At 46.2% G+C, this 25,015-nt stretch overlaps 2 protein-coding genes and 1 long non-coding RNA gene across 17 annotated transcripts in view; 2 read left to right on the forward strand and 1 right to left on the reverse strand.

The window, feature by feature from the left end:
- LOC119453068 (uncharacterized) overlaps nucleotides 1-3,556 on the forward strand; it is a 114,994-nt gene extending 111,438 nt beyond the window's left edge. For all 15 annotated transcript variants that reach the window (XM_049667510.1, XM_049667517.1, XM_049667524.1 and 12 more), the window contains one exon: nucleotides 3,171-3,556. In XM_049667510.1, the coding sequence (XP_049523467.1) occupies nucleotides 3,171-3,208 (38 nt within the window). In that variant the 3' untranslated portion in view covers nucleotides 3,209-3,556. The remainder of the gene's footprint in view (nucleotides 1-3,170) is intronic.
- Nucleotides 3,557-13,193: 9,637 nt separating this feature from the next.
- On the reverse strand, nucleotides 13,194-17,519 carry LOC125945560 (uncharacterized). The gene is made up of 2 exons (XR_007466993.1): nucleotides 17,348-17,519; nucleotides 13,194-13,344 (listed from the first exon to the last, which is right to left on the reverse strand). It is a non-coding gene; the product is annotated as an uncharacterized LOC125945560 (long non-coding RNA).
- Nucleotides 17,520-18,831: 1,312 nt separating this feature from the next.
- LOC119453999 (uncharacterized) lies at nucleotides 18,832-23,310 on the forward strand. Its single transcript, XM_049667860.1, has 3 exons — nucleotides 18,832-19,872; nucleotides 22,790-23,029; nucleotides 23,212-23,310. Exons 1-3 carry the CDS (start codon nucleotides 19,042-19,044, stop codon nucleotides 23,308-23,310), a joined length of 1,170 nt encoding a protein of 389 aa, XP_049523817.1. The 5' UTR covers nucleotides 18,832-19,041.
- The last annotated feature ends 1,705 nt before the right edge of the window (nucleotides 23,311-25,015 follow it).

The following is a 25,015-nucleotide window of genomic DNA, read 5'->3' on the forward strand; positions in this document are numbered from 1 at the left end:
CGGCTGCGAAGCATGTGCAGTGCGATATTGTCGGAGCTGGGTCTTCCTCGCATTTCCTTGCTGGGACACCCTCTTTTGTATTGTAAAATGTCGTTAATTCGACCCTCGCGAATCTGGATTCTTTAATGTAATTAGCACTCGCCTATTGGTCCCAGCGAGTGTATGCATTGTTAAATGGCATCAAACACCAATTTCTTCAGAGGCATATGGCCGCGCACCAGTTAATTCAGATGATTCCTAGAGAGTGCACAGCACTACAGATGTGTGATGCGAAAGCAGTACGGGCGGTGCTGGTGTCCAACCAAAACATAGCGCTGGAGTCTGCATTGCCATGGCCATCGGTGAGATACATACGGGAAAGACAAAAGCTCGAGAGTGCTTTGCGTCGTTTTATCGCATTTAGTGCAGTGTGTGGCACTTCGTTGTCCACATCCTTATGGACTACCATGTGGCTGCCATCTGTGGTTGCAATCGTTGCGACCACGGATTTATATCTGCCGTGGTTGCAGCGAGCATTTGTTGTGTTCCGAGCCTGTAACCGCATTTATACGAATGCGACAGCAGCATGTAGCATTCTTTAGATCGTTAAGGTAAATACTATGCGATAGTATTTGCACGTGGCGCATTCCTTTTTTTCCGAAACAAGCCAGAAGTGTTTTGGGTGATTTGTGTGTCAGATAACTTCACCCCACTTGAGTTACCTTTCTGCCGCAACACTGTGGCTGCTTTTTCCATTTTAGCTGGCAACAAGGTCAGGTTGCCATTAAGTGTATTTGTCTCTCGTTGCACTGAATCTAAGTTAGGTGCCAGCAAGATCTACTCCGTTGTTATAAATTGATTTGAACTTGTTCTCTATGTACTATCTGTACATAATCGTTGCTTGTTGAATGGATAATAAACTGAAACTGAAGTCACTTGTTAAGTTTCCTGGTTGCGTTTTTCTTTCTTTTGGTCGTGTTGACATACAGTCGCTGACAGCTTTTCCGATTGTCAAACTTTTTTACCTGCTTGAATTTGGACATCTACGTGCACTCCAATGTATAATGGTAACCATAGAGTTAATATAACAAACTCTAGAGGAAAAGCTCCCCATAGTGCCCATGTATTGAATTCGGACCCAATGCTACTCATGCTGCTACTCTGTGCGTGTGCAGTCGCAGACGACGAGATGCGATTCAGACGAGGCGCGTAATGAATGCGATCCCGAGCCTCCATCAGTATGGTGGCGCCATCTAGTTGAGGCGCCCGCAAACGCAGCCTTTTAGACACAGTAAATTTTAGATCAACATTTTCTAAATAGTCATCCAATCTTTCTGAAAAACATATGGAATGAACTTCAAACGTTGTCCGTGCCTACATGCTACGTGTAAGTGCTTGCTTTTGCATAATATTCTCAATATCTTTAGTGCTACAAAAATGAGTCATAGCAACATGGCAGTGCCTTTGTGGTCCCCACTTTTCTCGCCCATCTTTTCCTCTGGAGGTAGTATACTAACTCTATGATGGTAACTGAAATTTCAGAAGCCGCTGGTGTGTCACTTAGCTTTCAAGTCGCATCCGGGTATGCGATGTCGCAAAAATAATGGCTTTGGACAAAGTTGCACTATTCAGACTGTTGCTTGTTGCCGTCACTTTCTTTTGAGAGGAAATTTTTCGGCTTTTCAAACGTCAAACTACAGTGGCTTAAATGAATATGGCTGCTGTGAAGCGAGATTTATTGTCTTGGCACAAAGCCGCAACTTTGTTTACCGACTCTGACAAAGCTTGACAGGTTAGCCCTAGTCGGCTCTTGCTGTTGATATTTTCATACCCTTAACTACAGTCGAATCTCGTTAATTCGAACACGCTTAATTTGAACTGCTGGTTTATTCAAACTGACGCTGTGGTCCCGTCAAAGTTATGTGTATTTCAATGGGCGAAAACGCTCGGTAATTCGAACGCGAAAGCATTCGCTACGGTTAATTCGAACATACCGCAGACCGACAATGCTCTCAGCAGTGCGCCAAATAACACGGCGGCACCTCCGACCGGCATTGCTCCGACACCGCCATAGAGCAAACGCTTAGGTGAGACCCCTTAATGCAGCGGCGGAGGCCCAGTCCGGTCAATGAAACTGCCTACGCCGGCAAACGCTCGCTTCCTGATAATGCCAGAAAACGAAACTTCAGGCAGCGGGCTAATTCGCGCCGGGCCGGCTGTATCCGCGGCACCGCCACGGCGGTGTGCATACACGGAGATAGTTGAAGGTGAAGAAGCTGCGAGGGAGTTGAGAGAGAGGGCGAGGGGGAGCCACCGAAGCCACTCCCACCGAAGTGGCGAAGTTGCCGAGGCCAAATCCGCTTCCCTGCCGCCCTCCTCCCTCACCTTCGACGGTCTCCGCGTGCAAGCACCCGAGGCGTTGTCCGCTCTCAGAAGTTATTATCCATTATCGGGAACCGAACGGTGGCCAGCGTGGGTGGTTGCGCTCGCTATGCGTTTGCGCGCCGCGATATTTCACGACTTGCACCGTTCGTGCATGGTGCTCGAATACTTAAAAAATACGACCTTCCTTTTATTCGAACTTCTTTTAATTCGAGCAACTTTTCGGGCTCCTTCGAGTTCGAATTATCGAGATTTGACTGTATATACCGGAAATGGTGCATTAGATCACCTGCAAGGCTGTCAGTTTCGCTCTTGTGCTTGAAGCAGAGTTCAGGTCCACAGGCTCTAAGCCATCGACTACATTGAAAAACTAGTGTTTGTGTTTGCTGGATGGAATGGCATAAACCTGCATGTAGGCACGTAAACTAAAAATTGAATTTATTCAACACAGGCTTAGTTATCAGCATCATTTGGTCAACCACACGTGCACAATATCTGCACTTTGTGACGATGTACGATGCTAATTGGGCTGCGTGATGGGCTATTGTGAAGCACAACCGCAGCTTTGACACTTAGGGAGTTTCAAGTAAACATTGTCTTGAAAGAAGCACAGCATAGAGCAGAATTCTGTTGAATGAATTTTCCACTGTAAAGGAGATAGAAATTTATTTGACTTTCTAAATAAATTTTTTGTACTGTCCAGTCGTTCAAACATTTTTGCGTCCCTGTCATTGTCCTAAGAATTCAGTCAGTGATTGTATGTGGTTTTGGTTATTTTTTCTTAAAATCTTTTTATGCTCTAATTTCAGGAATTGGGCCCATTGGTGTCGACTTGTGTGAAACCTGAAGCCTACAAGTTCAAGCACTAAGGACCTGCCATGACCTACAAAACTGCACATTTACTGGGTGCACTACAGTTGAGGTGTGCGTTTGCCTCAGACTCGGTGAAGGACCACTTTGAGCTTGCGTATGACATCTTGCCAGCCATCAGTGTCCGCCTCTGCCCAGCCGTCCTCGAACATTCCGAGTGCACCCTGTCATTGGATGTAATGTGTTATGGGGCTTGCTGCGTGTCATCTGGATATCACCGTCCCGAATTCCTCAGAACCAGATGTGAGTGACGTCTAGTCTATAACTGTTGTTAACCATTTCCAGAGCAGAAAATAAATCAAGAATGCCAGTAGTAGGCATCAAATGCTGTTGTCTTATGTTCGCAAGTAATCGCATCTAGTCACATTGTCACGCTTGACCTGTGTTCATGTTTCGTCGATAACTTGGGCTTATGGAATACAAACACCTGCAGTACTTGCGAGTCACTCGAGTTTGTGCTTTAAGTCTGCAAACGACATTTTGTGTGCTAACAGATGTGTCTCTCCATAATAGAAGAGGCAAAGGGGCAACCTGCCGTTGACCGTGCCAGTTTGTATTGCAAAGCACTTGAATACTGACGGCCGCAGCATGTTGTAAGAGGTTCTTTAACGTGCACCTAAATCTAAGTAAACACCCGTGTACTTAGATTTAGGTGCACGTTAAAGAACCCCAGGTGGTCCAAATTTCCGGAGTCCCTGACTACGGCGTGCCTCATAATCAAATCGTGGTTTTGGCACGTAAAACCCCATAATTTAATTTTTTAATGTTGTAAGAGGTCTGGTTGGGCATCTCCTAGAAGCATAGCTGGCCCACGTCATCATTTCCCTCTTTCATGCTTGAGGAGAACGTTGAAGGGAGAAGTAGAGGTGTGATGGGAAGCGGAGAGTATTGTGATTGTTTTACATATTACAACAGTTCAGGTTCCCATTTACAAGAGTTACATATTTACATATTTACAGCGGTTCAAGAGTTCAGGCCCTCTCCTCGTCGCGTGCTCGCACCTACTGCCTGCCGCGCAAAGTGAAAGCTGCTTGGTCGCATCCACGCACCAGAAGGCTGCTCCACTGTTTGTCCCTAATCGCCATCCGCAAAATGCCGACTGAAATGAAGCTTCCTGGAAGAATCCGTGATGCGCAGTTGGTGGACGCTCCTCCCTTCTCTGAATTTAATTTAACATTTAATGGCATCAACATTGAAACGAGGCAGTGACAAATAGTCACCTAGCCTGCTTGATTTAATGAGGTATGCTATACATGTTTTTTTATCTAGCATTTTTGTATACATCTTAACATTTTTTTTTCACTTTTTTTTCCATTCACAATCTACCTTGTACCACGACCTATGACTGAAAGATATCTGGTCTTTAAAGAACTTTAAACGTCTCTTATCTCTATTTCTGACCTGTTGATGCTTCCGTCCACTTTAAACACAGGTACTCGTACTTCTGGAAGGTGTACTTTACCTACGGATCTCGCTGGGACAATCCCTTTGCTTTCAATTAGGATGTGCCGAGTGGTCTCTGCATTTTGGCTGCAGCAAACGCATGCCTCATCTAGTTCCGAATATTTGCTCCGGCGTGTTTTGGACCTTAGGCAATCGGTTCGATCCTCAATTAACAAGGCACTGCCCTTTGTGTTATCGCTCAGATTTTCCCTTCTAATTTCTTTCTTCTCATCCTTGTAAATCTCCACGGTCCTTTTTGTTTCAATTCTTTGCATCCAATTCACTGTCTCTGTTTTTTCTCTCCTTATTTCTGATGACTCCTGGTTGTATACTTAGTTTTGATTATCCTGTACTTGCTTGCCAACTTTCTTGACCTCTTCCTCCACTCTGTGTCCATGCTTTTCAGGTACACATATTTGTGCACTTTAGCCGCCCATTCATTTGTTTTCATCCATGTTCCTGAGTCTTTCTTCAAAACTAATTTTGCTCTGTGCTTCTCCGACTTCAAAAGAGGCTGAACGCATGTCACCCTGCATTGCCTCATTTGTGGTTTTACCATGGGCTCCCAAAGCCAACCGGCGTGCCAATTTTTGGTTAAGTTCCAACCCTGACAAGATATCCGATTTTAAGCATAGAATGGTATTTCCGAACGTTAGCGCTGGCATCATTACTCCTTTCCAGATTCCACGCCCCACCTCATACTTATTGTGGCCCTACGGTGCTCTGTGTTTCATTATTGCTGTATTCCGCTTCCCCTTCAGATTATCCTGGTGGGTGCTTGAGCAAGTCTTTCCTTCGTTTATGTATACGCCGAGGTATTTATATTGCTTGGTTGAATTGACACCACGTAATTTCTCGTCTTTTCATTAAAGTGTAAAAGTTCCCGCTTTCTCTATGCTAACCTAAGGCCTATAGATTTGTCGCTGCATTGCCACAGATATTCACAAGTGTGTGTAAATCACTTGTACTGTCCGCCAGTAGCACTATATCGTCCGCATATATCAGTCCGGGGACCTTCTGTTGCACCATTTGTCCATTACGCATGTAGGTTAAATCAAACCCTAATTCGCTGTTTTCCAGTCGTCTTTCTATGCCCTTAACATAAAGCGTGAACAATAATGGAGAGAGAGGACATTCTTGCTTTCAGTTCTTGGTGAATTCCCACCACATCATTACCTTTTCGACCTTCCCACACAACTTGTACTCGGTTGCCTCTATATATCTCCCTCACCAGCTCCACGAAATAGTCATCTAAGCCTTCGTACTCAAGAATGCCTCTGTCTACGTTGTCATAGGCACCTTTAATATCTAGAAATGCTACCGATAAAGGTCTATTATGAGCTGCTGAAATCTGTATGCACTGAGTTAATACAAACATATTATCCTCTAAGCGTATGCCTGGCCTGAACCCATTCTGTAGTTTCCCTAGTACATCATTTTTCTCCACCCACTTCAACAGTTGTAATTTTAATGCTTGCATTGCCATTCTATACATTACTGACGTTACTGCAAATGTTGTATATGAGCTCGTTTTATTCTTATCGCCTTTGCCTTTTATATTAGGTTCATCATGCTTTCGTGCCATCCAACCGGAATTTCTTTTATTCTAATATTTTGCTCGATGGCATTAGTCAGCAATGCATTGCTCTTTGGACCGAGGTTTTTGATTAGCTCTATTGGGATATCATCGGTTCCTGCTGCCGTGTTATTAGGGACATTTTCTTCTGCTTTCTTCCAATAAAAGCTTTCTTTGCTAAATTTTGATCTCTCGGGCTTCTCTGTTGTTGCTGGACCTTTTGTCTGAACTATGCTTTCTTTCGTGCCGAAGTTATCTTTAATAACCTCTGTGATGTACCGCAGCACTTCATCCACTTCTTATATGTTACCCTCTTCAGCCCTTATAGCCATCTGCGAATTTTTAGTTTGAGCTCCGAGTGCTCTTATATGGTTCCAACATCATTTTTGGGCGCCTTTGTCTCTTTTGTGAATGTTATGCACCCAACGTTCACTTGGGAAATTTTCCCTTGCACAAGCTCACTTGCCACCCTTTTTATTTCTCGGTGTTTGTTCCACCCAAGGAGCACCTCTTCTTCGTGTAATCCCAAATTTTTGGCTTCTCGATGATCCCTAGATACCTGCTTCTGCTCTTCTATAGCTTGCTTTATTTGTTTGTTCGACCACTTACGTGGTTTCCTCTTTCCAGCCCAACGATTTTTTGGCCGTGTCTGTCTTATTCCCTGCTGCATAATGTCTACCAGTTCCTTATATTCCCAGACTGCTGTAGGAAAAGCCTCCGATTTCTTCTCCGTTTTTTGCGTTCTGTTATTTGCTCTTCATTCATTTTTAGAAATACTGGTGTTATTGGTTCGTGTTTTGCATTAGTATCTCTCCCAAACTTCAATGTTAAACGTCTGTAATAGCTACCCAGGCTTTTTTTTTTTGCATGCTTGTCTATTATCATTTGATCTAGCAGACCATTTCTGAGACTAAGGCGTAGTCGATTCATGACTGCCTGTTTCTGTATCGTTCTGAGCTTGCCGCCGAAGTGAAGCGTCGACACAGCCAGTGCACAGCGAACCAACATTTTTATTAAGCGTCGGTATTTATAGTGCACTCGGTACGTAAAAGGGAGAGTGCGTTTTCTACATTTGACAGCAGCATGCTGACGGCATGCGCCCTCTGCTGGTGTGCATGCGTGGGATAAGATTCAGTTTCCACATTGCCACGTTACCTGTCCATGAAACTTATTCTCCCTGTTAACTGTATACCTTCTGAGACCTGAACACAACTGTGGGATATAATCGCTCTTCAAGGTGGTTATTTTTTAATTGTTTTTATACGGTTGGATGCCAAAAGCTGCATCTCCATGTATGTGAAAAAAAAAAAAACACTTCATCCCCTCGTGTTTGCTATGGTAAAAACTGCATTTCATTGCTTAAACGCAGAGATGAAGATGGAATTATGTCTAGTACATTGCCATGTTGCTGCCGCGTCCAGTATTTTCACGCATTATCAATTGCGAAGCACACCTCAAGACTGCTTTCGGCAGTCCGGGATGACACAGAGGTCTAGATCAAATGAGTGTGAAATTTTTCAAAAGCAGATAAAAATACGGTAAACCACTTTACAGTTACACATGCACCGTACTTAATACCCAGAATGAATACTTTGTGTAATCACTCCCGAGTGAATTTCGAAAGAATGTTTGAGGCAATGCACAATGTATTGTACAAGGGGTCTTTGGAGGATAAGGTTCTGTTCATCACACTGATCCAGAACTATAGAACCGTTGCAATCAGTATGTCCATCTAAATCATCCATGTGTGTGTTCACATCAACTAACATCACCTGGCCCGATTTCTTGAGCTCATTCAGGGGCGGATCCAGGTTTTTTCTGAGGGGGGGGTCAGCTTCTGTCAATGATGATGATGATGATAGTAGCCTTTCTTATTTACCGAAATTTACCGTTTTTCCTCACGATAAACGCACGTTTTATACGGCTAAAGCAACACCTGTAGCCCTCCGTGGTGGCTCAGTCAGCTCGGGCGTTGAGCACGAGATCGCGGGATCAAATCCCGGCCGCGGCGGCCGCATTTCGATGGAGGCGAAATGCAAAAACACCCGTGTTCTTGCGTTGTAGTGCAGGTTAAAGAACCCCAGGTGCTCAAAATTAATCCGGAGCCTTCCACTATGGCGTGCCTCATAATCAGAACTGGTTTTGGCACGTAAAACCCCAGAAAGAGGAAGAAGACCTGTAGCGAAGCCAGGTATCGGTTTCTCCGAGCTTATAGGAAAAGGACGTTACCCAATACAGCCATGTGCTTGGCGGCTGCGCCTGATAATACAGGGTGTTCAAAACTAAGCTGTATGGTTTTCTTAAAGTTAGGCTCTGGGAGGCACGCGAAGACCACCTGTACAAATAAGTTATGTGGCCAGGGAGGCACAAAGTGAGATGATAATTATCGCTGTGAGCAGCCCAATTAACTAAAATTGAACAATTATTTTTTGTTGACTGCAGTTAGTGGGTATGTTTGTATTGAAAACTTAGAGACAGTCGAGTTTCTACACAGTATCAGTCGGAAGAATTATTCTAGCATGTCCGTTCTCTGAGATATCAGACTCCAAATTTCAATTGTCGTACTGCGCAGAATAATCGAGAATAAAGACGCGACAATTCTCATGAATTCCCGTGAATGATCATGAAGCTCAGTGACCACTTCTGTGGAGTGATGGCGGCAGTAGCGCACCCAGGATCTCTGCCAGGGGGGGGTTGACAGTTTGCCAATACCATCTAAACAGCACTAATTTCGATTTTTTTCACGGGAAATTGTCAAAAAAATGCGCTTTTTGCGAGTGTGCAGACGATTGCGCGTCTTACATCTTAGTTGCAGTACTGAAATGCGTAAGGAAAGAAAATGGGTTAAACAAAAGGGGGGGGTTAAGTCGGCCTCAGGGGGGGGTTACAACCCCCGAATCCCCCCCCGTCGGTGCGCCACTGGATGGCGGTGCCATCTTCTCTCTTGGAGTCGTGGTGGTATGTTGACTAGAGGAACGTTCTTGAATACGGGCGTAACGCCCCGCTCCAACGCAGCAACTACAAAGCTGGGTGTTTACGATATGCGAATCACCGCGTATGAAGACTCACGACGCCACCTACAAGAAGAACGATGTGGCGTGTTAGCCGAGAGCGCGAGCCAGCGTCTTCATGTTTTGTTTCCCACTCGACGTCATCCTTTTATACAAGGCGCGCATCTGCTCCCGCTTCTCTAACCACGTGAAGCCATCCTAGGCCCGCGCGCTGGCAGTTAGCCGCTGACGTCACGCTCCCCCACTTCGCAGCCGCGGCTCGAGGCTTCGCCCCGCTCCGCGAGAACGCTCACTCAGATAAACGGATGCGGCGGGCTTGAGCCTCCTATGCTTAATGTACGACAATGAAAGTGCGAAGTTACAATGGAAAACTTGTAGCGTACGAACGGTACTGTGCTCGTACTGGATATTGTCAACGTGTAACTGTGATCACAATGAGTGCTACAGTTAAAAAAAGTTGCCTATGCGTAGTTCTTAGTTTAGCTGTTAGTTGTTATTACTTATATATGAACACTTCAGCAAGAGATCTCTTTCATTAAGCAGGTTGGTCGCGGAACCGATGACAGCCAATGAGGCAACCGTTGGCACCCCAAGGGGAAACTAAGTTAATCAGGCGCGAAGGCGCTCGAGCGGACCTCGGCGTGTTTGGCAAAAGGGACGTCCCCTCGTTCATTCGACGCCACCGACGGGACAAGTAAGGCACGGCAGGCGCCAGGAGGTCCAAGGTGTTCATAATAAAAAATAACTACGGCAACTGCGCGACACCACACTCCTACGGAATACAACTAAGCTTGTGAGCGAGCTAGCTTTACTGACTGATGCTGACTGACATGGCTGATACCACTGGTACTCGCGAAAAATACTTTTGAAGAATGCTGGTGGCCATATATATTTTTTTTTGCGACAGGGCCATCCCCCTGTCAGCGAGGGGGCGATGCAGAAATCTGAGGGGGGGGGGGGGGTCAGGACATCCGGACATCCCCCCTGGATCCGCGCCTGAGCTCATTAATATTGCTTCTACTGCAATCGACCAATTCCTTATTTTTTTCTCTGCTGTCACTACCTGTTCATAGGTATAGGTACTCCCAACCATGTGGTGCTAATCCATAAATGCTCTTTACACGTCTCTTTTACTCTTTGCCACTTCAGACCTCGCCTAATTAGCATGCCTACGCCTCCGCTCATCCTTGACCCGGTCATTCTGTGGCACCTTTCCCATACAAGATTGACAATAACAGGCGGCTACTCCAAATCTAGTACATGCGTTTCGGTCAAGACGCACACGCTAATTAATCGCTTCGTCATTCTGCTGCGTTTGAATTTCCAGCCATTTTTACTGCTTGCGACCACCCTACATGTTTAGGTAACAAATTTTACCTTCTCTATCCTTATGCTTTGTGCGTCTTTTCCTAACTTCTTGTAGTCTAATTCTGCCCTCGTTACAGGCTGCGCGGTTCCGCGTTTTGATAGCGGTTCCGATTTGTGCGCTTTGCGATTATGCCAGCAGAGAGTGAAAGGGAGGCAGTTATCGCTTCTGCCTATGCCACCTTCCCATCTGTCAGATTAAACGGCGTACGCAAAAGGCGCGTCACAGAAGGGAGGAGCTTTGCATGCGTAATGATGCGAATGGCAGTTAAACTTTACAGTTCGATATCTCAAAGCACAGATACGGTAGAAGAATTCTGCCAAGTGGAACTCTGTAGAAACACAACTGCCTCTAAATTTTTCAATACAAACGTGCCTGCTTACTGCAACCAGTCGAAAGTTAATTATTCAATTTTTGTTAATTGCACGGCTAACAGGGACAATTATCATCTTACTTTGTGTCCCCCTCGCCTCATAAACAAACTGTAGAGGTGGCTCTCGCGTACGTCTCTGGCGCCTAATTAAAAAAAAGAAACTGTCAATTTTGATCCCCCTGTATATCGCCAGCCTTTGTGAGGCATCTTATCCCTGTTTATAACCTTCATACCACAGTGCATGTGCCATAAGGTAATTAATTAAAAGGTTAGTTGGTCAATGTTCGTTGATTATTTGATTATGCATTTCAATTTCTAGTGCAAGTTGTGTACGCCTCTTCCGAGAAAACCAGCTCAATGAGTCGAATTATGTTATCTGCCACAGGCGATATTGAAAAAAAATATTTTTCGTCTAAAAAAGGCAGCTGCTACATATACACATATCATTGTTGCTGCACACCTAAACCTCCTGTGCGTGCAGGCTACACAGTTCTGCAAGTCTTTATTACCAGTTGTAAAAAAAAATAAAAGAAAATAACAAAAACAAAAACCGGCAAGCTCAATTTCAGTTGACACCTACCTAATGTGAAGCATGCTTGGCTTGGTAGGTATTGGTTGCAATAAACCATATAACTGCAGCGAGTGTTTACTGATATTGCGGTGTGCGTGTGTCCTAGGAGTGTGTATGCATATGTTTCTATATATCTAAGAATATCTAAAAAAACTGATCTTCATGCGGTGACTGCCTCGTGTTCCTCGTGGTTAATGTCTCTAAATGCGTTTGAAACAAAGCTAAGGTAATTTACCAACCATTCCACTCGTCTTCCTACAGCCTGCTTTCTTAATAATGCTAGCGTAGAACTTACGTCAACTTGCAGGTACCTTGGCGTTCATCTTCCGTCTGACTAAACTTGGCATCGCCATATAGCACAGTCTTAGCATCGGCTAACTGAGCATTCGGTCTTCTTAAACGTAACCTCAAGCACGCACCTTCACACTTAAAGAAACTTGCTTATATCACGCTGATACAGGCAAAAATGCAATATGCTTCTGCCACATGGGATCCCGATCAAGCATACTCATATATAATGTTGAATTCCTGCAAAATTGTGCCGTTCGCTTGATCTATTCATATTATTCACGCTTCACCAGCCACATAGCATTAAAACGTGCCGAGTTAGACCCACTATAACGTCGATGCCACTTAGCTCGCCTAACCTTATTTCATAAACGGTATCATCATTCCGCGCTTCACAAGGACTTCTTTTCGCCACCCCCTGCGGTCTTCCTACACTGTGACCAAGAAAACAAAGTAAAGCGCATAACATGCCACTCATCTCTTTATGCAAGCTCATTTATTCCTCGCACAATAATAGAATGAATAACCTACCATCACGCATAGCTACTGAAGTTAACCTACAATCTTACCAAGGGGGGGGGGGGGGGGGGGGCTTCGTGCAAAAATAAAAAGTTAGAGCTAGCTTATTAGTTATTACTTATTGTTATGCACATATCAACATACTGTGTATCAAGTGTCGTGTATCTTTTTTTTTCCTAATAGTTTATGCTTACATTTTATGTCAGAGTTTCATTGACTGTTTCTGCTGTAAACAATGCATTATGAGTTGTATTTCAAGCACTAGTGCTGTGTTCGCAAGGTGTATCCCCTTGGAACGAATTCTCAGGACTGAACTTGTTTTCGAGATATTAATCTTCAAAGTGTCCGACGAAATGCATGGGCATTCGTTTTCCTCAAAAAGCACTAACACCCCTACTGTTAGGGCATTACAAAACTTTATAGAGGACGACAACGGAACTCTAACTAGACATGCGATGACAAAAGACCTAGTTGAAAAACTATGTCATCATTCAATAGCCTAGGGCACACAGAAATATCCGATAGAATTTCACAGGGATAGATATGAAACTGTAATGCACTTTTTATGTCACCTGTCACAGCTGTCATCATTTTTACTAGCAAGAAAAAGTCGACAAACAAAACGCCATCATAGTTCCCGCCAAGAATTTTATCTTATCCCTTAAACGTGAGGGTGTTAGCCATGCGACAACCAACACCCTTTATACACCCATAAAGGTGTAAAAATGTTTAGAGTGTATAATATTGCATTTATGTCTGTGTGTTGACTGTTTATTTAGGAAATATTGCACACACAACAAAAATGGTGATGATGATTATCATGTTTTTGTAGTGGTTTATTTTTTTCGCACCTTTGGTGAAAGCAACAAAAACAAACATAAATGTTGGGGCAGATGAAGACGAGAATGGTGATGAAAAATTCTGTGCCAGCCAGTAACAGTTCCTTCTCCACAAAGAAGGTACGAGCTGCAACAAAGGAAACAAGGAGTTTTTCAGAATAGCACAGCATATTTCCAGTTTGTTGATTGTCTTACAACGCTCCAGCAAGCAGGCATTCATGTCAATCATAAAATGTACTACTATACAGATAGGCTGTTTTTTCTTTTTCGTTCTTTTTTTCCCAATTCAGAAGCTCCTTCTCAGGAAAGAGTAATACATGAAGTTAAAATTTTTGCCCACCAATGAAGACACACGTGTAGGGCAACTGAAGTAATGCTACGGTGTGTCTTTAATGTGCCTCGGTGGTCGCCCTATTCCCAACAGACTGAGCAAAAGAGAGCTAGCGCATTGAGGCACCCTATGGGCCATTGGAACAGGGCATCCTCAGGCGATCTCCCTCGCAAGGGCGTACGGTCAAATTTATAGCTTCGAGGATCAGGCATGACCGATGGACATCTGTGCGTGTTTAGGATGTGGGGCACATTGTGCTGCGTACACGTCTTCTTTGACTTGACCCACGTCTGTAGGTCAAAACCCATTGACCCACAGACTTTATCTAAGGCCTACGCTTCACGTAGCACCACATCTACGGGGTGAAACATTGCCACGGGTGCCGTGTACACACAATCGCCAATTACAGCATTGAAGTGCACTGAAGAAATTCTGCGACCGCCACCTTCGGAACAGGCTAGAAATTTTCTGGAAACTGTTTATTACAGAAGACCGACCAAGTAAAATAAGATAACGGATGTACGGAAAAGCAAACCTCCTTTTCGGTGGGCCTATTACGAACTATTTAAATGCTATAGATTTTTCTTTTTTTTATATTTAGCACTGTCTCATACTCAATTACCATCGCTTTTACCCTTGAAGAAATAAAAAGAAAGGACATTCAGAAATGACCGAAAATGATGGTCACAGTAAGCCTCTAGTTCATCCAGAGTGCACAAATTGAATCGACACTGGCAACACTTCCGAAGGGCACTGCTGGCGTCGATAACCGCGTCTAATGTTGCAGGCACAAATTATCCTTCACGTGTTACAGTAGATGCTACGACAGTGCCACGACGACGCTGTGGAGACGACAGAATGATGACAATGAAGATGACGTCACGACGATTATGACGGTGCGACGTCGACGACTTGACAACATTTTCTCCCCTCGCCTAAAGTCGGGCAGATCCTATGTACTGCAGGGGTGTAGGCATAAGAGTTTCTCACTATAACACCTAGAGGGTAATCTGGCACCACCGTCTATGGGAGTTTCCTAAAGGGCGCTGTGCTGTCATGGGAATGACTGGATATGTGCCTGCGAGGCTTGTGTTGGCTGGTGTTGTGCGAGGCTATGTATAAAACGTGGATATGGCTACACAAATTATGCGCACTTAAAATAAAATCCACATAAAAGGCTTTCATTCACCCGTATTACGTCTCTTAATAAAGTTTAGTCACGTACAATGCAGAATCAAGCCAAGAAAAGCAAGAACAGACGAGAACTTGTTTCAAAGCGAGCGAGAATCTTGTCTGTCCTCCAACTTCAGCGACCAGCTGATGCGTTTTACGTTTCATATCATTAGTACATACAATAATAAGTCCTCAAAATTAAACAAAACATGTTTTTGTGTAATAGTGAAGCTAAAGCAGCCTTTTAGGTGCTGTTCTAGCTGAAAATAAAAAATCATTGTGACAGACAAAACCGTGCTAGTCAGGCGCGTCTTCAAGGCGTCCTGGCTCTCAATCCGAAGTTGCAATATGCCGGCATTCCCATATGCAAACCACAGCGCAGCAGCGCCAGATTTCATTTGAGGTAATATAATGCGAAACTCTATGGGTGTAGGATCTAAGCGAGGGAGTCGTGAGCCAGCATGACGAATGGAGCATCGCGACTAAACGCGCTCTGGTGTGCTACCCTTTCTCTCAACAGCCTATCAGACCAGCACCCAAGTTCCCGGCAGAATGCTATTCGCTTGTGCACATGCATTGCTCAAGCGCCCAGTTACGAACATGAACAAAGCAGATCAGATCCCTTTGCGATCTTTTTTTTTTTCAGTAAGTAGTAGTTTTTTTTTCTTTGGAGGAGGGGTAGGTTTGGGAGGGGATTCTCTCGTCTTTTTGTGGTGGTCAGCGGACTTTTAGCTTTGATGCAAAGTCGCCAGATGCCTTGGGAGCATGCTCGCGTGCAACCCCGTCTCCGAGTGATTTGTTATCCCCGCGACCTGCAGGTGGCGCACTTAGTAAATCGAGATTTTAATCGAGAATAAAACTAAAGTGTCTGTCAGGAGGAGGACTGCGGGAGAGGACGAAGGCACGGAAAGCGTTTTGTTGAGCATGTTGTGACAAAAATGTGTGACAATACGCAGCTGTCATTACGTGGCATATATCCCATGAAACAGCCTAGGATCCCATGCCTAGGATTAGTCCATCTCCTCGTCAGGCAAATTCGTCAAGCCATAATTTATCTGGGAATCCCCAACTACGGCGTTCCTCATAATCAGATCATTGTTTTGACCACGTAAATCCCCACAATTCGTCTTTTGGTATTCGGTTAAAAAGGGCAGATAACAAAGTAAGCAAGTATGTGCGCCAAACCCCTCGCCATTGGTTGCTAATTTTGTTAATGTGGTGTCCTTTAAATGCATCAATAATGCCTCATGACGTGAATTTGTGAAGATGAGTTGGTGACAGGATTTGCGAGCAGCTTTCTTTGTCACGGCATGTTGGTGTGAGTGACGTCACTTGTTTCAAAGTAGAGCGTTTGCGGTCCAAACGAGAACATTGCTTGCGTTAATCGTTTGTAAATGCTACCAGAAAAATCCCAAACACCTGGTTGCGAGGCTTCGAAACCCCCGATGTCTCCCTGGCTTTTTCTCTTTCAATATGATTCCCCATTTTTACCATCCTGAAAAAAAAAAATGACTCACCGTCCCAGCCCTGTAAAAGTGGATATATCACGGGAAGCTGTTGAAAACCACCACTACAACTGCTGAGGGGGGTTTGCAATGTTTTATTGCTTTAGGGTAACGGTAGTAATGGCTTTTTAGAGTAATGGTAGTGATGGGTGTAACGGTAATTTTGGCAGCACGCCACCGCTGGTCGTATTGCCGTTTGTTTTTCCCTTTTCAGCTCCTCGTATTCACGCGGCTTCTCGGGAGGCCTAAGTATGCGTGTCCACCCGTAGCGGTGCTGGAACAACAATGAAATCAGTTGCTAGGCTGGTTCTTTTGTATGCGAAAGGCTTAATGACATCACTCCCAACGTCGCAAGCTGCCGTCGTCTTCCACAACTGTAATCTTTATCGCGAAACATATGATATATAGAGAAGGGTCACCAGCTCGCTTATTGTGAAGCTGCCCTTATTGTGAAGCTGCCCCAACATTATTTTTCAGTCGTAGAATTTTTTTTCCTGAGGACGATGCCACGGAAATTCCCGACCATTCAGAGGCTAACAGCCAAAATCTAAGGATCCTACATATGCTCCGTCTCACCGGTTGGTTCACAGGCTTGCCTATCTATAGCCTCTCCACCCATTGATTCTCTTGAGAATTTCACCGGGCAGGAGCGTTAGCTTGTTGCGAGCAAGTCTGTCTGTGCACTCCGACAATCAATCATCACATGCGCTTATTATTGTGGTGCTTGACAATAACACGCGCGAAATGGGCAAACAGGTGTTGGCACAGCCCGGAGTTGCCACGTGAAAACGAGGTCATACCGCGTTGTCGTCTGCTGATCCTCCTCGTGGCATTTCTATCCCTGATCGCTGTGTGGCGCCACCGTGTACAACTGCGGGGCGACTGAAGGTTTGGATGCTCTGGTCGGGCACGCGGGAACGACAACCCTCACTCGCTCTATGGTCATTGAAGCGATCATTGAAGCGAACAGCTTTCTAGATGAACTCGGCTATTCGCTCACATTGACAACCGTCATCGATGACTTCTGCACGATTTGTTCTGTATTTCGAAAATCCGAGAGATTCGAGGAATCTCTTTGCAAACCAAAATGTACAGGGACAAAAATGTTCACGCTCACTTACTGAATTGGATTACTGGCCGGCACCAGAATGATGGGCTTGTGCAAAACCTGGCGTTGATGGTTTCTTTGGTTGTGCCAAGCAGAATGAGTAGCGACGAGATGGTGAAGTGCGATGTCTCTAGGAAGCGAAGTGTTCCTAGCTGTAAGAGAAAATACAGCAGGTAAATTTTCTGTCCGTCCGCAGCAAATAATTACATAGATGCACTGAAAGTGGCTACGGTTCATGCGCACAGGGTGGGATAGAACATAGCGACGTCTGAGATGCGTTGGTGCATAGAAGCTCTACTGTGAGTGACTTTGCGTGGTATCTCGCTAATTGCGTGATACGCTAGTCTCGTGTTTTGTACTAAGAAATCATTGAAGGGCGTGTGCATTAGGAGGTACCAGCGGCTGCTATGAAAATAGGCACCCTGGGAGTAAATAAAGTGCTCATAATTTTTCTGGTAAATATCCTGACAAAAATTATTGAATCCAATAAAAGAAACATTCTAAAGGTAATAACATTGCGTATTATTACTAATATCACTTCAAGCGGCGCGCCGCCCTTTCTAATCTGTGTGCTTCTAATCAAAATGCGTTCGTCCTTCAAGCTATCCAAAGACGCTTTTAGCGCATAGCACCAAACATATAAGGACTTGCGTGATACACAGTGTCCGTGCCCAGTGCACGCAAGCGACGATGGCGTGATCTAGCAGGCGTTGCTAGATAGTCTCAGACGAGTGTCCCGTTCTGATCTCATCGAAAACCTCCAAGCCGCCGCCAGAGGTACCGGCAACAGTCACCAACGCTGCGCGCTTTCGGTGCGAATGCGGGCAAAACGCCGACGGCGTCGACAACAGTTCTGCGCGTTGCTGGTCCAGCTGCATGTCCAAGTTTATACAGCTGATAAAAGTTCATAAAACCACTATCCTTACTCCGTATAACAGTCTACTAATTTGCTATCGCAATTGATTCTTCGCCTTTCGCCTGAAACTGCGACATTTTAATATAAATACGCATTTGGTGCCGTAGCAAAACGTCGCCTCCCCTTCATCCCCCTCGTCGCCCAACAGCCTTTCGCGCGACGGACGAAGTCGCGTTTGTACTCCGCCGTGCGTTCGCTCCCCGTGAAAGCGCACGTCCCTCGCGCGCTTTCACTCGCACATAGAGCATACGGTACGCGGCGACGATTTAATCGCTGTTGGACTTAATACGGAACCTCACGGCGACGGCAGAAATTCTCTTGGAGTGTCCATATAATTGCTATCGCAATAAAACATGTGAAAAAGTATGGGATTGATGTCACATTTCTCAGGGAGGTTCATATAAACAAAGTAAATTAGTGACTTTGAAAATAAAATTTGGTACTGTTATAGCGTGACGTCGCATATCAGTGCGCACCCAGTGCGCGCATTCCTTGTGTTACGGATCAGGTGATCCGTGTCTATATAAGTGCACTGTGAAATAAACGGTCATTCTTTTGCTTGTTGGAATGCTGCCTGTTCGCTCTTTCGCACTGGCGACGAGGGTGGGATGTGCCCGCTTCCACTAGCTCAGTGCTGAAGCAGTATCATAGACAGTCGGCGGTCGACAGCCACGGAAAGGAAAGCGGCGGCAGCCCTGGCCCGGAACGGTTGAAATCGTCGGTACCACAGCAACGAGTCAACGCAGTCATCGGGAGAGCGAACCGATAAGTATACCGTCACTTCACTGGAAATGGCACGACTGGGGAAGCTAGACGAGTACGACGAGAAGGAGCAGAATTTTGAATCCTATTTAGAACGCTTTGAGCATTTCGTCACTGCAAACGATATCAAAGAGGAAAAGAAGCTGGCCGTATTTCTGAGCGTGATAGGACCACGAACGTACGAGGTGCTCAAAAGTTTGGTAGTACCCGCCGTTCCTGGGGACAAATCCTTCGAAGAGGTGACAGTGCTGTTGACGAAGCACTATAGCCCAAGCTGTTCTGTGATCGCCGAGCTCTGCAAATTTAACAAGCGAGCACAAGAGGAACAAGAAAGCGTCGAGGATTTCATAGTGGCCTTAAAGCATTTAGCAAGGAAGTGCGATTTCGGTCTGTTCCTGCAAGACGCACTGCGAGACAGATTAGTGGCAGGCATAAGACGCGAAGAAACGCAACTCGCCTTGTTTGCTGAAGACAGTTTAACCTTTGAAAAGGCGTGCAAGATAGCCTTGGACCGGGAGCAGGCTGCGCGACAAACAGCGTTACTGCATGCAGAAGGCAAGGAAGCGACGCTGCATGCCATGGCGATAAGAGTTCAGGGAACTGAAAAGAAATTGAAGCTTCGGAAATTCAAGGACGTCAAGCGAATCTGCGAAGGATGTGGCAAGGCGCATGCCGCTAGTGTTTGCTGGTATAAGAATGTCCAGTGTCACAGCTGTTCACAAATCGGCCATTTACAGAAGATGTGTCCCAGCAAGTGCAGAGAACTAAAAACTGGGAACGTGGTGGACTGCTCTGATAGTGACTCTGAATTAGATGTGTACCATGTTATTAACACCGTTCGTTCTGGATACGAAGTGCAAGTAAACGTAGAAGGGAAAGACATCTGCATGCAGATTGACACGGGAGCTGCTGTAACCCTAATTCCTGAGAGTGTTAAGCTGAACGCATTTCCTCATGTCAAGTGCGAGCCATCGCGAGTCATCCTAAGAACATACACTGGGGAACCCATTCCAGTGAAGGGGCAATGCAACGTTTTCGTTACGACAGGAAAGCAGTCTTTACGACTGCCAGTTATCATTGTCAAAGATCACGGCAAACAGCTTCCACTGCTGATGGGGCGAAATTGGCTCGAGATGCTAGGGCTTGACTGGAAAAGTGTGTTGTCCGTAAATGTAAGCGACGCTAGCAAGGTGGAAGCAGTGAAACAAAAGTTCCCAGGGGTGTTTTCTAAGCAACCCGGAGTAGTAAAGAACTACCAAGCAAGGATAGTTCTTAAACAGAACTGTACGCCAGTCTTTGGCAAGGCCAGAAACGTTCCATATGCGCTACGAGATAACGTAGAAAAGGAGCTGGAAAGGCTGCAAAAACGCGGAGTTATACGCCGCGTGATGCAAAGCGATTGGGCAACGCCAGTGGTTGTGATTCAGAAAAAAGATGGCTCGCTGAGATTGTGCGGGGACTACAAAGTAACAATAAATCCCGCGCTAAAGACCGACCACTACCCATTGCCTCGTCCGGAAGACGTACTCTGCAATAGCGGGTGGCAAGGTGTTTTGTGTGCTGGATCTTTCAGCCGCGTATCAGCAGATTCCGCTCGCTACCGAGTCCCGACCACTGCTAACCATTAACACGCACATGGGACTTTTCGAGTTCCAGCGGTTACCGTTTGGGGTAGCCAGCGCGCCAGCCATTTTTCAGTCATTCATGGATGAGGTGCTCAAGGGCATACCGCACGTAGGTTGCTACATAGATGACGTCATTGTGTCCGGAAAAAACTTCACCGACTGCCAAAAGACGTTGGAACTAGTTCTGCGGCGGCTTAATGATTACAACGTGACTCTGAAAGAAGAAAAGTGTCGTTTCTTTCAGGACACCCTGACTTATCTAGGTCACACTGTGTGCGCTGACGGTATCTATCCCACGGAACAAAAGATAAAAGCGGTCACGGAAGCGCCAGAGCCCACTTGTCAAACAGAGCTAAAGGCTTATCTAGGCATGTTAAACTTTTACGCAAAGTTTTTAAGCAACATTGCCTGCGTGGCAGAACCATTGTATCGTCTGTTGCGCAAGGGCGAAAAGTGGTCGTGGACACGGGAGTGTAGCGAAGCTTTTGCTGCTACGAAGCAGTTGCTTGTGAAGAGTACTGTGCTCACCTTTTACGACGTAGCGAAACCAATTGCTCTGTCATGTGATGCTTCGCCCTATGGTTTGGGTGCTGTTCTTTTTCATGAGACTGCAGAGGGACAAGAGAGGCCAGTGGCGTTTGCGTCTAGAACACTTACATCAGCTGAGAAGAACTATGCTCAGGGTGAGCGGGAAGCATTAGCACTGATGTTTGGGCTAAAAAAATTTCACCGCTACTTGTATGGAAGAGAGTTCACTCTTTACACAGACCATCAGCCACTGCTCGGAATATTAGGCCAAGACAAATCTGTGCCTACCCTTGCGGCAGCTCGAATGCAAAGATGGGCAATGACGTTGGCAGCATATAGGTATAAACTAAAATATCGAAAAGGAAGAAACGAAGTGGCTGATGCTCTGTCCTGGCTACCACGGCCTATTGTAGCGGCCGACGAGCCTCCCGAGTGTCTCTTGCTTTTTGACAGCATGCCACTAAAATCTGATGACGTGGCTAAAGCTACCAGACGTGATCCCACCTTATCTCGCGTGACACACTTCATTCTAAATGGCTGGCCTTCGCAGTGCTCCGAAGAGTTGAGACCATTTTATTCACGTCGCGATGAGCTATCAGTAGAGCAAGAATGCATAACATGGGGATCACGGGTGATCATACCTGATAAGCTTCGGGTAATGGTTTTGCATCAATTGCATGAAGACCACCCGGGAGCTAGCCGCATGAAAGCGCTCGCAAGAAGCTTTGTTTGGTGGCCGGGTCTCGACCTTTCGACTGAGAGCTACGTTCGACACTGTCGGGTGTGTCAGGCCGTTCAGAACGCGGCTTCACCTGTTCCCTTGCAGCCATGGAATTATCCCACAAGACCCTGGCAACGCGTGCACGTGGACTATGCTGTAAAGGGCTCCCAGGCGTTGTTAGTCCTCGTCGACGTGTTCTCGAAATGGATCGAGGTCTGGTCTGTGTCATCCACTACTGCTAACAAAACCATTGAAAAGTTACGTTGTGTGTTTGCAGCTTACGGTCTACCCGAGGTACTGGTGAGTGATAATGGACCGCAATTCATTTCGGAAGAGTTCTCAACGTTCTTGAGTGTGAATGGTGTAAGGCATGTTAAGACGCCGCCGTATCATGCCGCTTCTAACGGAGCGGCCGAGCGTTAGTGCAGACAACCAAACAAGCTCTGTTGAAGCAGGTCTTACATGACGGACTTAGCCACAAGAAGCATTCCTTCCTGGAGTGTTTGGACAGCTATCTTATGAGTTATCGGAATAATCCACACAGTACCACTGGCCAGACCCCGGCAGAATTGTTTTTGAAAAGACAGCCACGGGTGAAGCTCTCTTTGCTTAAACCAGATTTTACGCGTTCCATGCGGGAGCAGCAACAGCGCATGAAAGAAACCCATGATGTGTCGCGTGGGGTTCCTCGATGTTTTTCTGTGGGGGACGCTGTGTGGGTCAAAACTGTGCGAGGTGAAAGCGTGTCGTGGGACGATGGTGTCGTGACGCAAGTTGTTAGTCCCGTTACCTATCTGGTGAAAGTGTCGCAGGCTGTGCGATTTACGCATGTGGACCACATCAGAGCCCGCTACGCAAGCTCGGGTTCCTCAAGCTTTCCGCCAGTACAAACTGCTCCTACAGCCTCGGAAGACACAGCTCATCCGTCTGCTCCGATGTCTAGTGGGCCAGTCGCCGTGCCACCTCTCGGGGTTCCAGGCGCGAAAGAGTCTGCAAATCAGCAGCTTCCGGTACCTGAATCGCCCACGCCCGGAACAGCTGCCCCCGGCTCTTCGAACCAGCCAGACCCTGCACCTACAGCCGAGCTGCCAATTCTTCGTCGTAGTGCCCGTGTGCGACATCCCCCGAACAGATACCAACCCAGTGAATTTCGAAGTTAATCTAAGGGGGAAGAAGTGTTATAGCGTGACGTTGCATATCAGTGCGCACCCAGTGCGCGCATTCCTTGTGTTACGGATCAGGTGATCCGTGTCTATATAAGTGCACTGTGAAATAAACGGTCATCCTTTTGCTTGATGGAATGCTGCCTGTTCGCTCTATCGCAGGTACATTGCAGCCTCTGGGGTGCGAAACGAGCAGGCTTCCCTGAACCCACGCTGCTCAACGGTTATGACGTACTGAAGGTGTGCCTAGTGCGTGCCTGATTGCAGACGTCACGTCCCAGCCATCTCGATGACTAGACTAGTAGTGCGTGCGTCATTGGGCGGCGAACGTGACGGGGCCGAGGCGGTGGCGCCACGTCAAGAGTATAAAATGAGCGCGTTGATGACGTTCCCAGGTCTACAAACGGTATAATGCCTTTGCATTCCCACACGTAAGCAGTCTTAAGCGTATGCCGAGTTTCAAGTTTGGTCATTGGTGTCGTGCCAGGTGTTGTTGCGCAGAAAAGCGGGTGCGCGCGCACTGCGCATTGACGTCACAGTGGCAGCGGCGGCGGCTGCGAGCGATGGGCGCAAGTAGGCCACCGCGCAAGTGGCGCGTGCCGCTGCGCCTTAGTGAGGAGGTCGCCTTAGTGCCACAAGTGTACTTCCCAATGCGGCTCGTGATGTCTTGCACGAAGTCGAGCCCCGGTTGTAGAAATTAACGAATTACCAAATGTGCAGCAGCATGCACTAATTCGTCACAAACATAGGTCACAAGTGTATCGTCGAAATACATACCTTGTAAACGTTGGTGTCAATCGACGAAAACAGCTGCACCGTCGTTTTGATGCGTCTGTACTCGTAGTACAGATGGATGAGCACGAGGACGCCGTGGATGATTCCGAAGTCTTCGGCGTTTAGGGCGGGAAGCGCAACCACAGCAGCATTAGAGAACATGGCCGCGCGTGGTTGCACCTCCCCGCCTGTAGATTTATCGGCACCTCGTTGATGTGGTTTGCGAAGTGTGCTTGCAGCCTCTGTCGAAATGCCAGCCGGGCGAGCCCCATGACGGCTACCGTTGTTGCCCGTAGTAGGGTGTGCCGTAACAGGTCATACAGGCCGACATGGTAGGAAGGGGCGCCTGTGCCTGAAAGGGGCAAACAATGAGGACACCGTTAAGAGCAAAGGAATAACGTCACTTGGCGCAAGTGTAAACACAAAATCACAAACCACACTTCTGCAGGCCTTTGTCTTTTTACTCTCGGAAGCTACTTTCTGCTGAGACCCGCTACAGGATCTTCGGCCGAGAGCTACTAGCCATCTACACTGCGATACACCACTTTCGGCATTTTTTGGAAGGATTCCAGTTTTACGTGCTGACCGATCAGCACGTAAAACTGGATGGATGGCATCGCCAACTTTCCTGTTGGTCTGCGCAAGGGTCGAGACCCCCCAAAATAGTAAATTTTGGACATCTAAGTCAAATGTTGATGTTTTGTTTCGCAATTCAGAATATCTTTGACAATAAACGAGAAAAATGACCTATTGTTTCATGTTCCCCGCAAGAGGCACAGTCCGGTAATGGAGCGAGACCAGTTGTCTATGTAAAAATGTAGAAGTGGAACTCGGCAGCGTAGTCTAGTGATTGCAACTTCAATGATGATTTATGGTGTTTAATGGCGCAAGGGCCAGGTATGGCCAAAGAGCGCCAGGCCAGTGTTCATGAGTTGACAATGGAGCAATGAATTGAGAAAGGTAGACGTATCGTGGCTGTAAAAGGGCCTAAAGACAATCGCTGTAAAATGCGTAATATATATATATATATATATATATATATATGTAGTAAAATTATGGCAATGGCTAATGAGGTGCACTATGAACACGAAAGAACAAATTGCAAGATAATGAACATAAACGAAAATATATCACAGATAAAACTTTTCAAAAATCACTACTGCATTGACAGACCCTTTGACACGCAAGGGCC

This window comes from Dermacentor silvarum, chromosome 5 (genome assembly GCF_013339745.2).
Source record: "Dermacentor silvarum isolate Dsil-2018 chromosome 5, BIME_Dsil_1.4, whole genome shotgun sequence".
Classification (NCBI taxonomy): domain Eukaryota; kingdom Metazoa; phylum Arthropoda; class Arachnida; order Ixodida; family Ixodidae; genus Dermacentor; species Dermacentor silvarum.